Genomic DNA, 15,574 nt, shown 5'->3' with positions numbered 1-15,574 from the left:
ACAGAGACAGAGACAGACAGACACAAGAGACAGAGAGAGAATGGCCTAATAACAATCTATTTCCATAAGTGAATGGGTTATACTTCAACATAAAATTAGCACTACAGGGTGGCCTTAATTCTGAATTTATACTTTGAATCTCTTACCATTGAGAAATAGGTTTTTATCAAGTTAAAATAATTCAAATTTAAAATAGCAGTTTCTTTGGAGATAAGAGGTGTAGGGTACACTAGAGTCATCCAAGGCCTATCATACTGGTCCCAAAGGGAAACCTAACCTGGTCCTTCTAAAACAATCTAGGAGGAAAGAACCACTGTTTGCTCCTGGAACACTGGGCCATGCCCCTCACCAGCTCCTTATCAGTTCCTGGTCTCCTAGGCTGTCTTCCTCCAGGCGTTCTGCAATGATATCCCTTGGTCCCCTGTGAATGTTTCACTTGCTATCATCTGTACCTGCACGGGACAAACCGCCCCCCCCCCCCCCCCGCCTTCAGACTCACCACCTCCTGCTCTGACCATATATGGTGTCTTCCCTCACCTGAACTGGAATACATTTGCACTTCCCTTTTCTTCTCCAACACTCACAGGTACACAGTTAATAAACTTTATGGCAACTCTGACATTCTTTTGCTTAGTTCTTCAATATTATTTTGTCCCATCACCCTCTCCCTGCCCTTCAAATAGCCTTGACAGCCTCTTATTTCTCTTTCTGGTGATGACATTGAAAAGAAATTATATGCTTGAATATATATACCTCTTTCAGAATCAACATACTAGTACTCTTAGAAACTGTGCTTTAGTTCACAGAAGTCAGAAGTTTAAAACAAGTAAAAAAAAAAAAAATTGTGCTCGCTTCGGCAGCACATATGCTAAAAAAAAAAAAATTACACAACCATTACAAATTTTTCAAAAATGATTCATGATAAAGGAAATGCTTATGATATCAAGTAACACATAACCGACATGTCTAATACGATTTTTAAAGATAGGACTCATTTAGTCCTTCTATAATTGAGGTAGAATAGGATTTTAAATACATATGAGGTATATAGCTATGAATTGATATAAGTGCTATATACACACACAGAAAATATACTAGATAAAATTGTAAAAATGCTAATACAGGTTGACCATCCCAAATGTGAAAATCCAAAATTCAAAATGCTCTAAAACTTGAAACTTTTTGAGCACCAACATGATACTTGAAGGAAATGCTCAATGGAGCATTTTGGATTTCAGATTTGGGATGCTTAACTACTAAAGTATAATGCAAATATTCCAAATTCAAAAAATTCAAAAATCCAAAACACTTCTGATCTCAACCATTCCAGATAAGGGATACTCAACCTCTATTGATTATTTCTGGGTACTAGGACCGCAAGTATTTTATTTTCTGCTTTCAACTTGTAGTTTCCAAATTTCCAATAAATAATATGCAATACTGTCATAATCAGAAACACATATTATATGAGGCAGGCAGATCACCTGAGGCCAGGAGTTCAAAACCAGCCTGACCAATATGGTGAAACCCCAACTCTATTAAAAATACAAAAATCAGCTAGGCCATGGTGGCATATGCCTGTAATCCCAGCGACGCAGGAGGCTGAGGCGGGGAAATTGCTTGAACCCCAGAGGTGGAGGTTGCAGTGAGCTGAGATCATGCCATTGCATTCAAGCCTGGACGACAGAAGGAGACCCTGCTCCCCCTGCCACACATACACAAAAAGAAACACATATTACAAAAATAATCTACTCTAGTCTCCAAATTATTTGACAGAAAAAGGCACAATTTGACAGTCAGTCAGTATTCTTGTCTTGGCTGAGGTGCAAAAGCCTTCAAAGCACCACCTGTGTAGCCTTGAACCGGACACAGGCATATATGCAAGTGGCTCCAGCCCTGCTTTATCTGCTATAAACTGGGATGAAACTTTTAGTGTGACTCTGCTTTCTAGACCCTGATGATAACCCACTCTGGAGGCTTAGTCAGGAAGAAGAGGAAGGAAGAATAAAGGGTCAAAAATAGACTGCTTTGTCTTAATAGATAATTAAGGCAAGAGAAAGTTCTAACTGAACTAGAACTAAAATATTTTTTTAAAGTTATGAAGAAGTAAATGTAAGAAAAATATTATGAAGTTAATAAGAAATAATCTGAACTAGGCCCTACAGATAATACAGTTTATGGTCACTTTGGAAAACAAAATTTCATTTAAAAATAAAATATAATGACTCTTTATGAAACAGGTATAGATTTATATCTAATCTTGACAGTTAAAAAAAAAAAAAAGAAAAGAAAGAGCATACCCCTTACCCATATCAGTGCAAAGTAGTAAATATTTATATTTATAAATAAATATAAGTAAAATATTAACAAACACAACTCCACATCACATTAAGAAAATAATACATCATGACCAAGTAGTTATTTCAGGAATGCAAGGTTGGTTCAATATTAGGAAATTCACTAAAAATACACAATATTAATATATCTAAGGAGAAAAATCACACAGTTATTTCTATTGACACGGAAAAAACATTTGATGAAATTTAACACCCATAATGGATTTTTTAAAACTTAGGAAGACAGGAATTGATAGGTATTTTGTTAACACATATTTGAAGATTTTAGTTCTAAAGACAAGATCTTACTAAATGAAGAAACACCACAGTTTTCCACAAAAATCAGAAAGCATGGATACCTACTATCTCCACTATTATTCAATATTGTATTTGAGGTTATTAGCCAATGTCACTGACAAGTCAAAACAATAAGAGACATAATAATTAGAAAATAATAAGTAAAGCTATCTCTGTTTGCAGATTATATGATCAGGTACCTGGAAAACCCTAGAGAATCAATTAGAAAACTAATTCAAATAATAAAATAATACAGCAATGTAGCAGAATATAAAATTAGCATACAGAGGCCAACAAATTGTCTTCATTCACAACATTACCAATAAGGAGATAGGTTAGAGAAAACCTCTTTCACAATACCAACAAAGATAAAATACTTAGCAATAAATTTAATTAAAAATGTGTAAAATTTGTATAAGAAAATATTTAAAACTCTTATGAGACACAAAAGTAGAACTGGACCACTGAAAAGACATCATTTTCACACTGTGTAACTCAACATCATACATCATACAGTTGTAAATTTAACACAATGTAAATAAATAAAATGCAAACAGGCATTTATATGGGGCTAAACAATACTAAATTTTATATATAAAAATAAACATGCAAGAATATCCGGGAAAACATTAAAATAGAAAAGCTACTAGGGAAATAGATCTACCAGATACTAAAACACACTATAAAGACTCCCTAAGTAAACAGTGTGATATTGGCTTATAAATAGACAAGCAGTTCAAAGGCATAAAGTACAGATAAAGAAAAATTTAAATAAAATAAATAAAAAAAAACTTTAGGACATAATAAAGTTTGAATCTCAAATCACTTGAGTCAAAAATGGACTCTTTTTTTTTTCCTTTCTTTTTTTTGAGATGGAGTCTCACATTGTCGCCCAGCTGGAGTGCAGTGGTGCGATCTCGGCTCACTGCAACCTCTGCCTCCAGGTTCAAGTGACTCTCCTGCCTCAGTCTCCCGAGTAGCTGGGATTACAGGTGCCTGCCACCATGCTCGGCTAATTTTTTTGTATTTTTAGTAGAGATGGGTTTCACTATGTTGGCCAGGCTGGTCTCAAGCTCCTGACCTCATGATCAGCCCACCTTGGCCTCCCAAAGTGCTGGGATTACAGGCATGAGCCACTGCACCTGGCCAAAAATTGACTCTTTAATAATGGTGCTAGAACAACAATTGAAAAAAATTAATTTAGAGCCATGACTTACACAATACACAAGAATAAACACCAAATGGATCAGGCACCTAAATAGATAAAATGAAACCACAAGGAAAGCATGGACAAATTCCTCTGTAATCTGGATATAGGGAAAGGCTTTCTAGCTATGACACGAAAGCTAGAAACAATAAAAGAAAAAAACTAATAAATCTGACTGTACAAAAAATTGTAATGGACAATGCAATAAACACCATAAAGTCAAAAGACAATTGAAACTGAGAAAAGATAGTTGCAACCCAGATAAAGAATTAATATCCCTTATGTATAAAGAGCTCTTAAAAGTTGAGAAGAGCATGACAGAAATTGAGCAAAAGACACAGACAACTGACAACGCCAAGATGTAAAAAGTGGCCATTAAACTTATGAAAAGGTGTTCTTATTCACAGTGAGAGAAAATGCTCATTAAAACCTCAACTGAAATACAATTTCTTACAAAAATTAAAAAGTAAAACAGCACACTATATTAGAAAGATTGTGGGGAAATAGGTGTTTGCATACATTTCTGACAGGAACACAAATTCATACAACCTGAAGGAAGGGAATTTGGCAATCTCTCTCAAAAATACATACATGTTTGCCTTTTGTATCTAGCAAACCCACTTCTGGGAATTCACCTGGAAGCCATGCCTCCAACAACTTGAAAATATAGAGATATGTATGAGAATATATATTGTAGCATTATCTGTAATTGGAAAACATCAGAAGCCACTTACACACCCACATACCCATGAGGCTAGTTGAATGGTTATGGCACAGTCATGCAATGGAATACTATACAGCTGAAACAAAGAATGAGGAGGACCCCTATGAACTGAAGTAGAGTGATTTCCAGAATGTGGTGTGAAAAAAAGCAAAGCACAAAACTATACTAACAGTACACCAATTTCTTTTTCTGTAAGAAAGAAGAGGAAATCATACCTGCATGCTCATGCCAAATTTTATAGAAAGAATAAACCTGGGATTAGTAAGGAAGCAAGCAGGAATTGGGGTGGAAAGGAAGGGAGGACTACGCTTCTTTTGTGTATAGTTCTAACTTTTGTAACATATTAATATTTCACAAACTTGAAAAACAAAAAAAATCAACAAGCAGGGGCTAAAATGGAATACAAATACAAACCAAAACTAAGGAAACACACTGTGTATCAAATAAATCATGAGGCCCCAACCTTTTTGGCACCAGGGACCAGTTTCGTGGAAAACCTAGATCCCTCGCATGCACAGTTCACAATAGGGTTCACGTTCCTATGAGAATCTAATGCTGTGCTGATCTGACAAGAGGTAGAGCTCAGATGGTAATGCTTAGTTGCCTGCCGCTCACCTCCTGCTGTACGGCCAGGTTCCTAACAGGACACTGACCAGTACTGATCCACAGCCTGGGGACTGGGCACGCCTGAAATAAGTAACAAACCACAGTGGTGGGGTAGGAAAAGAGAATAACCAACCCAAGGAAATTTTGGATAAAGTTTTAGTCCCTATGCCTTCAAACTAAAGACAAAAAACTAAGCAAATATAGGCTTCTTTTTCACAGAAATATGGACTAGTAATTCTGAAATCACTTCCTATATATGTTAGGACTGACAAAAAAGTAAATATAAAAAATAAAAGAGCCAGGTTTACTCTGGTTGAAGAAGGAAATTACTAATATTAAAGGGGAAAGGAGAGAACAAACTCTGAGCTGCTGGAATAGTACTGTAAGTATCAATATATAGGCATTGTTTTTGCTGTTGTGTTGAAGAGGTAGGTAAATATGTGTGTGTATATAATAAACAGGTAAGTGTGTAACTCGATATATGCATATATACACACACACAGACATACATACACACACACGTGTACACTCTCCCAGTCCCATCCACCGAGAGGCACTAGAAGCAACAATTCCTCAGCAACAAGGAACACACCTAAAGCCCAAATCTTGGTTTCTCAGTGCCCCCCGTTCACTGAAAACAACCAAGCCTTCTTGGAGAAGTAACTGATTCCATAACTAAAACAGGGAAGTTACGAGATGAGCCTGGAACATCCTCTGGTGCCAGAAAGCAAGTGTTCAAAGAAAAATAAAGACAAGGCAAAAGGACAGAAGAGCCAGTCTGAAGGGGCTCCCACTGGCCAAATCTGGTACAATGTGGGCAAAGTAAATACCACAACAGTAAAGGGTTATAATCCCTTGAATAAAATGAGAAGCCACAAGTCCGCTCAGCTAATTAACAAATGGACAAGAGGGTAAAGCTCTTCCGTACAGTAAAACCTAACCAATCAATGTAGAAGAAATGATGGAATCAGTAAATCATCCCTTCGCAACCATTACCATATTTAAGTCTTAAAGTACCTTTCCAGAAGATACACATTAACTATAAAAAGAAAAACAGAAATTCTTTGTACTAGTTTTACAATTTTTCTATAAATGTGAAATTGTGTACAAATATAAGGCTAACAAAAACTCGTAGTTTTATGGAAATCTTAACTTCTCTTAGCTCTCAACAACAGTCAGAAAAGCTATTTTTTTTTTTTTTTTTTTCCGAAACTCCCTTTACCTCATCTCAAATGACTTTTGAGAAGGGCTAGAGTCTCCTGGTCTGGCAGTGCCAACTGGTCAGGAACTCGGAGCCCATCTCTGGGGTCACTAACACGTTGACTGGAAGGAGGCAGCTCAGGCCTCACTGTCACACACTGATCTGGAGGTCTCTCTGGTAGTACCATTATTTTGGTGATTGATATTTGAACTCCTTTGCTCTTGTTTCAATTTGGTAAATCTACAAGGGAACTCTCTCCCTCTGGTTTACTTAGTTTACCTCCTCCTTACCATAGGAAATCGTGTTGTAGGCATAATTTCCACATGTGTAAACTGACATGCTCTGAGGACAAAAGAATGACGACAGTTAACATTTTCCGAGCATTTTTAAAATTGTCAGACTGTATTTCATTGAACTCTCATGATAAAACTGATAGAGATTTCTTTATCTTTTTACTTGATAAAAGATTTTACTCACAGCTTCTTCAGAAGTGCATCAATTTATTAACAGTGCCAACTACAACAAGAGAGAATGATAGAAAACCCATGGCACCTGATGCTTTCATTTTCTAGGGTGGGGTAAATTTTCTGAGGCTGTTTTCACAGCAACTCACAAAAGCCTCTCTTTAAAGTCTTAAGAATGTATTAATATGGTGGTTTAGTTCTTTGTCTTAAAAGGGGTAAAAAAATAAATTTAATGTTTACATTATCAATGAACATTTTGTCCTTGTTCTGTGATTGTTATTTAGGTTACAAAATGGCCTCAGTCTTCTTCAGCAGAATGATTACTGACTCTGAAAACACCCTAGCTCATCGCAATGTCTGTCTGGGCCAGGTGTACTGCTTACAACAGAATCTACAAGGACAACAACTCACTGTGTTTTTCAATTCAGATTTTTAGTTATGAATTCAAATCTACTAAATAAATATCAAAAACAAACAAAAATAGATAAAGCTATAGCTCATTGCATTTTAGAACCTGAGTGATGTCATGGTTCTCTAGAACTTTCATTCCACAGGAGAGTTCTTATCTCTAGGGCCTTGCACCCTATGCACACGTGAAGGGACGAAGTGTAGCCCCACAGGGTAGAATTCATGATCAGAGGACAGGGAAATACTGCTTTATTCATTTTTCTATTATTGTAGAAGTTTTTATCCTCTCTAAAAAAATACTTATTGATTATATACGGAAGTTAGTCAACTTTTACACCAATTACACATTTTCCAGAAAAATTCACAAAATATCAAACATACAAAAGTTGGTTAAAAAATGGCGTCCCAGGCCACGATGACTAAAGAAATCATACCAAAGTTTCTTAATTCCCCAACTTAAAAAAAAAAAAAAAATGGTTGTTTACTACTTGGAAAATATAGCCCCCCAATAAAAAGAAAATCACAATTTACTTACAAGTTTTTGTATTTCACATAGAATTCCTCAATTTCTACCTCCTCTCCAGATTCCTTCTGCAACAAAAGAAAATTTCAGGCACATACTTAAAACCATCTACTACAATATTTTAAAAGTAATGATTTACTCCCATATGAGCACAAAACAGGACTGAGAAGAGCAGCACAGACCCTTCACGTAAGATGAGCACGCTGTGAGCTGGGAGGCGGCCAGGGCCACGGAGACTGCCACGCTCAGGCCCATGCACGCACCTCTGCCTGATGTGCAAGAGCTTCTAAGACATGAATCACTTTAACTCCTCCCTAACCACATGCAGCTTCATTCACAACAACCTGACCCCAAATTTGGCTTTCTGCCAAACCCACAGTGTTAAGTAGACGCCAAGTGTACCATTTTCTCAGGCAGCAGCCAATTAGCAACTGCTCTCCTGAATGCCATATGTATTATTTTTGGCTGCCTCATGGCAACTTTACATTGTGGGTTTTGTAATGTTTTAAAATATTTAAAAGACATTTATTTCTCCATATACTTAATAACTCTAAACAAGAAACCATATAAAACTAAATCTTGTTCTTATGCTATAATTTCAGTGCATCACTATTCATAGTTTCACTCAATGGTACAATTAAAATCTCTCAGACAAGATGTCTCACACACATAGCAGCCAAATAAAATTAACACTCCAAATACTACATTTAGGTAAGGTTAAAATTGTGATACATGTCAGCCAAATCAAGAGTTTTCAGTAGTAAGATTATCTATAATATCTCCCTTGATCCTACCTGCTGTAGTGTATGCAGAAGTTAATGTTCAGATGATATTTTAGGCATCTCTTTTTATTCCCCTTTTGGTTTTAGGCTCTTAAGCAAGTCATAATATGTAATTTCCTTCTGGAACATTTGATCAGATAAATCAGGGATCTAAAATATAAACACTACTTACAGGTGTTTGGGGATTGCTTTTATACTCTTACAAGAGACCCCGAGCCTGCCTCGAGGGTCATGTATGGCTATTCAGCCACCTCCAAAATGCTTCGAAGAAAATCAAGGCAAGTAGGAACATGACAAAGAACAAACGAAAGAGCAAAGGCTTCTACTGGATAACAGACGGGCACAGATCTGTTCAAAGGTACTAGTCCCCTCAATCTCTAACCTTCAAACTATTTTCAAAGATTGTGAACTTAAACTTTTCTTTGAAACTCTCACTTATAACAGTTAAACCTAATTTTTTTTCTTTCTTTTCTGAGATAGGATTTGCTTTGTTACCCAGGCTTGAGTGGAGTGGTGCAAACATGGCTCACTATAACCTCAACCTCCCAGGCTCAAGCAACCCTCCTGCCTCAGCAACCCCTGCGCCTCCCTGCCACCTCCCCAAGTAGCTGGGACTATAGGCACACACCACCATGCTCAGCTAATTTTGTATTTTCTGTAGGCTGGGTTTTACACCATGTTGCCCAGGCTGGTCTCAAACTCTTAGGCTCAAGCAATCCCTCCATCTCGGCCTCTCAAAGTGATGGGATTACAGGCATGAGCCACTGCACCCAGCTAAACCTATATTTTAAGTAGTTTTGGCCTGTCTAGAAATTATCAAGAAGGAGTCTGGACATGCAGGAGTGGTCAATATCTATTAATATCTGGTTGTGCCCTAATGGATCTATGAAAGGTGATAACTATAAAGCATTATTTTAAACCAATATATTCAGAACAACTTCTATGTCATAGACTTTTAGTTATCCAAAATAAAAATAAATGTTTGTTGGATGGCTTCAAGAACCAGCAACATAAATGGAACATGGAATTAATTTGTAAATAAATACCACCAAGTTCAAGTGGCAATCCATCCAAGACCCACCCTACTTTTTTCTCTAGTCTTAATATTTCCCCATTCTACTTCCATTTCTTTTTCTTTTCTTTCTTCTTCTTCTTCTTCTTTTTTTTTTTTTTTTTTTTTTGAGATGGAGTCTTGCTCTTCTCTGTCGCCCAGGGTGAAGTGCAGTGGTGCAATCTTGGCTTATTGCATGCTCCGCCTCCCAGGTTCACACCATTCTCCTGCCTCAGCCTCCCGAGTAGCTGGGACTACAGGCCCCGCCACCACGCCCTGCTAATCTTTTTTTGTATTTTTAGCAGAGACGGGGTTTCACCGTGTTCGCCAGGATGGTCTTGATCTGACCTTGTGATCCGCCCGCCTCGGCCTCCCAAAGTGCTGGGATTACAGGCTTGAGCCATGGCACCTGGCCTCCCATTTCAAGATATATTATCTTTATACAGAACCAGGCATTCCAGCAGAAAAACAAAAAGATAGTAGATGATCAGGGAAAAAGGGAAGCAAGGATGAAACTAGATCCTTTGATTCTTCACACAGCATTACCATGAAATTCAAATCAAGAATGGAACTCAAATGTCTGAGCTTTTGCCCTTCTGATAATAATTATATTTTTTCAATTTTGAAGGCATTTTCAAAACCATGTATCATTTATATAACTGATATATGTTATAAATCATAAACAAGATTTATCATGTCTATGCTCTTATTATTTCTCCTGATTCTTCTATCTGATCTTTTCTCCCATACTGTCCCTTTCCTTCTCATTCTAAATGGTCTCATCATCCCATAATTCTAAGTGGGCACCAAAACATACAGGATCAAATCTTGAACAGTAAAGACAGTTTTTATTCTGTCTCAAGTCTGTTCCCAGAAAGCTCTCTCATAGCCATCTGTCCCCAACTCTCATTACTACCCATTTTCTTGTCATGATAGCTATTCCTCTGGGAACCTGCTGTGAAGATGCCTGACAAGAGAGTCTAGGGCTGCCTAGGAGGAACCAACTAGGTTCTGAAACTTCATTTAGCAGCACCAGGAGCTGGTACAGAATTGTCCCAGGGCTTGTTATCTTTAGGATGTTTCAGAATACAACACTTTGTTCTGTTTAACGGACCACACATATTGGATCACCACCTTCTTGCCCCTAAAACTATAAATAGAGCTGTTTTTCACTGTTTCTTTCATATAAATATGATCATGCTGACCTCTTTTCTTTTACTGAACAGTAAAACAATTTAACAAAAGTGTGTGAATTCATAAGCCCTCAGAAACATCATTTCAATTATTTACTAAATGGGAGGCAGTTTGACCAGCCTCTGATGACAGCTTAAAATAGCCCCCACCCCAAAACCTCTCACCTCTAAGCCCCATTTTCAGAAGCCATTCTACAATGGGCATAGGCAACGAATAACTAAGTCACAGCACTATTCCCATACATACACACACATATACACACAACACTCATATTTATTTCTTGAGCAGCTACCATTAAATTTGAGAATCCAGTAATATTATGAATTAAACAGAATTTTTCTGAGAAATGTATACACCTTTTCATTAGTGCCAAAATTAGTCTATGGAAATCCTTATTATTCATATGAAATTTAAAGTTTCAAACATACTAAGCTATACTTGTCCCACTGTTCAAACAAACCAGAAATGTTGAGAAGGCAATAAATGAGTTCTCCAGCCACTTGGATTCTAAATAGCCACCCAGAGTCTAGGCCTAACTTAGGCCTTTTCTATGCATCCTACTACTAAACTAAATAGTCATAGTCAAGAAACTAAACTACAGAGAAACAAAAAAAATTTTTGTTAAATAATACACAAAAGAATGAAAAACCACCTCAATAAAGTTATCAATAAGGCATGGGTATGAATCCCTTTTGACTTCTGGCCCAACCTACAGTTATTACTTTACTAGAGACACCAAATCACAGTTCACTTAGGGAAACAACAAGGACATAATAATGGATGAGATTAAGAGTTTTGCCTTCTTTACACTCTAGGAGGCTCAACTAAAGAATTAAAACACACACTCTGAAAATACGTCCTATAGCTAATTTAAAGAAAAATAAAGAATTTTAGGGAATACAGTCACAATTCACTTTTAAAACTACTTTTGGCCTTCTGATACAAAAAAAAAGAATCTTTGAATTATTCTCCAAAGATGAATGGCTCAAAGCAGAAACAGCTACAGGCTGACTAAACAAGGAAAACAAAATAATTAGCCTTTATACAATTCAAGTATCTACTCATATATCTACCTCAAAATTCAAATAGGCACCAACTACCTCATGCAACTAGGTGTCATAGACATTAACCTGGGTTTAGAACAACATAAATGCTTGAGCCACCCCTATTTAATATGAGGTGCTGAATTAGGGTGCCTCTGCCAAGTGAGTTTTATGTTTGCACAACTCCATCATAATGGATCATGATGCTTCTCAGGCCATAGTGATGAGGTCAACTGACTTTGAAAAACATGGAGTCTCTACTCTGTGTCAACACCATGCAGAGCTCATAGCCAGTTTCTACAGTGCTGCCTGGCAGAGATAAAGACACCTTCTCACAGCCAATTATTAAATTATTCATGGTAATAAGAAACAGACCAGCAGGCACAGATCGAATCCACAAAAAATCTCAAATTTCCTTTTGTTTCTATTCGCAACACTTTCTTCCAATGTTATTAAAGGTGATAACTAAACTACCTACTTTGAGAACATTAGCAGTTTAAAAAGTTAGCACCTGTTAATGTTTAGTACCTTCTAACACTTTTTTATTGCCCTTTAAGAAATACCAGTAACTGACAAGTAATTCCATGAGCTCCACATCTCTTCTTTATTTTAAATCATACCTCAAAGCATATCTCCCTTCCAGAAGAATTTTTTCCATTAATTTTCTCCAGCTTCAAATTCACCAACTGAACAAATATCCACCCTCCTGTACAGTGATTTTTAATCTCCTATGATAAGATAAACCCAATCATCAGTAAATGGTTAACAGTATCTATTCCTAAATCATGGGTACCTATCTTTAAAGGGTAGCTAAAGAGGAAAAGAAAACAAAAACCCTAAAGTGGGCAAAACAGAAAGAAAAAGCAATGTTCTACATAATGTATAGTCTAAGTAGCTCTGAATAACAGAGCTAATTATAATTTGCAACCCCTAAACCTGCTGAGTATGCCTGCTGAAGCACTATCAATTGAATGAAAATTAATATATCCCATCTAAACGACATGCTATTTACTCAAGTCACTTCAATTCACTGAAGGGGATTGTTCTTCAAACCATGTCAAGTATTTAAATTTTACCATATATCTACAATTCATAAATTAGTAGTTCTAGAGTCATTAGTAGGACAAAAATGCAACCTTCTAATGAGTTAAATAGTGCTTGTTTCTACTTGAGCAGGTGGGAAATTTGGCTGAGATTTTACCATTTCATTCATCAGGAAACCTTCACATTCAAAAAGTCACCAAGATAGCCAGTCACTCCATACACCGTATCCCCTATACTCAACTGGAAAACACGTTGACATATTGCTCTTGTTTTCTTACAAACTAGAGATACATATTCCGATGAAAATTCATACTTTGAATCACACGACAGCAAAGCAAACAGTATTAAAATGAAAGTAAAGAGAAGTTTACCTGCTGGTGCAATAATATGTTCAAGGATCACTCAATAGCAGTATTTGAATGGTAATGGTTTCCTATTTGATAAGCCTGGGATCTCACTTTATTATAGGACTTTCAATGAGTCCTGTAAATCCTCCATTCCTCAACTCTCTTACTGGGAGATACTTTCTATACATTTTACTAAAAATAAACAACTTTAGGCACCTGTAATTCCAGCACTTTGGGGGACCAAGGCAGGAGAATTGTTTAAGCCCAGGAGTTTGTAGCTAGACCATGTCTTTATATTTTATTTTTTAATTTTTTGAAGTTTGTTTTACATGCTGAAACATGAAGTTGTAGTTCCACCCTCCCTGAAAACACATGAAGAGAAAGAACTGTGTGGAATCGATAACGACTGAAGCTGCGACACAAACACCTATGTCTAAAGCAGACTACTTCCTAGAGACACGAAAAATTGCATGTTGTAATGCCTAATGCACCTGCAGGTTTATGTAATTATTCAAACTAAGCAAAGCATTTTCTCAAAGTGGGCTGTAAGAACGGAAGTGGATAAAACAGGGAATTTTCATCAGTAAAAGAAAACATGGTGTCACTGGCATTTTTTGTTAAAGAGTATATGAGTACCTCAATGACAAAGCAGACTAGTGACAGATACTTAGAGCTCACCTTTGCAGATCAACAGAAACTTTGAATAACTCTGAAGTACTAAGTCAAAACTATTTTTTAAAATTGCACTGAAAATAGACCTGTATTTCACTTTTGCACTGGTAAGAAAGAAATGAATAATTGTATATGAGAAAATGTTACAATACACATGAGAAAACACCTACTTGCTAAAATGACAGAATTTCCATCCTAACATGAAAGAGGGGGGAAACCTTCCTAAGAGAGATTAGAAGTAAATTCATGTTTTGATTTTTATGAATAATATTTATGAAAAAGGCAGTCTACAACTTTGAAAGTCCCATACATTTATCTGGAGACTTTTGAGTTTCTAGTTCACTCTAAATGGTGTAATAAAGCACTGACTGCTTGATACATTTTAATTTCATTTGGGGTCAAATATCCCAAAGATTCATATTGGGTTAACAAATTAGACAGGATTAGAATTATTACTAGAAGTTTTATTTTACAATATTAGAATTTTAAAAGAAAATTACAAAGCCAACAATCCTGTAAGAGTTGCATACACCTCACAGATTTTAATCGCTCCAAATGGCACTCACCTGCTTTTTTACTGAACGACTGCTCATAATTTTTTCTACCACGGGGCCTTCTGCATCAACAGATTCCTTAAAAAAAAAAAAAAAAAAAAAAAAAAAAAAAAACAGTCCTGTGAATCAATCCAAATAGAAAACATCTCATCTCAAGCTATAAGAGCACGAAATCATTCCCTTTTGCTACCACCTCCACACCTTTTAAGTCACTGGGCACAAAGTTATCAGTGAGAAACACGACTGAAAGGAACAAAAATCTCACTCTACTGAAAGGCAAAAGGAAGATTTGTGCTTACTACTTCATGATTATATGGTTTAATTATGGGTCTCTAAAGCTAGAGAGCAATCAGAAATTCTAGCCACCAAGACAAAATAATTTCTACATGTTAGCAGTCAAAAATACAACTTCTCTTTTTTTTTTTTTTTTGAGACGGAGTCTCGCTCTGCTGCCCAGGCTGGAATGCAGTGGAAAGGTCTCAGCTCATTGCAAGCTCCGCCTCCTGGGTTTACGCCATTCTCCTGCCTCAGCCTCCCGAGTAGCTGGGACTACAGGCGCCCGCCACGTCACCTGGCTAGCTTTTTGTATTTTTTTTTTTTTTAGTAGAGACGGGGTTTCACCGTGTTAGCCAGGATGGTCTCGATCTCCTGACCTTGTGATCCGCCCGTCTCGGCCTCCCAAAGAGCTGGGATTACAGGCTTGAGCCACCGCGCCCGGCCACAACTTCTCTTCATCTATACCCATGGGGTAAAGATACTCATCATTATGCTATCGAAGGCATCTTTTATCTATGGAGGTCACATAAAACATTATGTAACAACTTAACATAGAAAAAATTACCAAATAAAATGCAAAGGTGCATTTAATACACTTTTCAACAGGTTACCAGTTTGTTAACTAAAGTACAGTAATGGTAAGAAAAAAGCATTATTTTTTAAAAAAAGATCTTTATAATGATCAATCCTACACTACCCATATTTTATACAAACTGTTTTATCCATCATTTACATTGCACAGAGAATAAAGTACACCCTGCTGGGTACTACAAGGCAGTAATTTCATAAAGGGGTTCTCACAGTGCCTAACAGCAGGAGACAAGCTTCAGTGGTTTATTAAAGTC

At 36.7% G+C, this 15,574-nt stretch overlaps 1 protein-coding gene across 6 annotated transcripts in view; it reads right to left on the bottom strand.

Annotated features, from left to right (window-relative positions):
- The window catches only part of CHD7 (chromodomain helicase DNA binding protein 7), a 190,300-nt gene that overhangs the window by 51,279 nt on the left and 123,447 nt on the right, over nucleotides 1-15,574 (bottom strand). For 4 of the 6 annotated variants that reach the window (XM_030937645.1, XM_030937648.1, XM_030937646.1 and 1 more), the window contains 2 exons: nucleotides 14,466-14,531; nucleotides 7,779-7,834 (listed from right to left, as the gene is read on the bottom strand). In XM_030937645.1, coding sequence (XP_030793505.1) covers nucleotides 7,779-7,834; nucleotides 14,466-14,531 — 122 coding nt within the window. Of the gene's footprint in view, nucleotides 1-349; nucleotides 421-6,661; nucleotides 6,714-7,778; nucleotides 7,835-14,465; nucleotides 14,532-15,574 lie in introns of those variants that run through there. The other 2 variants (XM_030937649.1, XM_030937650.1) reach the window with 2 other exon arrangements.

This window comes from Rhinopithecus roxellana, chromosome 9, assembly GCF_007565055.1.
Source record: "Rhinopithecus roxellana isolate Shanxi Qingling chromosome 9, ASM756505v1, whole genome shotgun sequence".
NCBI classification, from domain to species: Eukaryota; Metazoa; Chordata; class Mammalia; order Primates; family Cercopithecidae; genus Rhinopithecus; species Rhinopithecus roxellana.
Note: the sequence above shows the minus strand (reverse complement) of the source record. Positions and strands in the feature narration are given on the sequence as shown.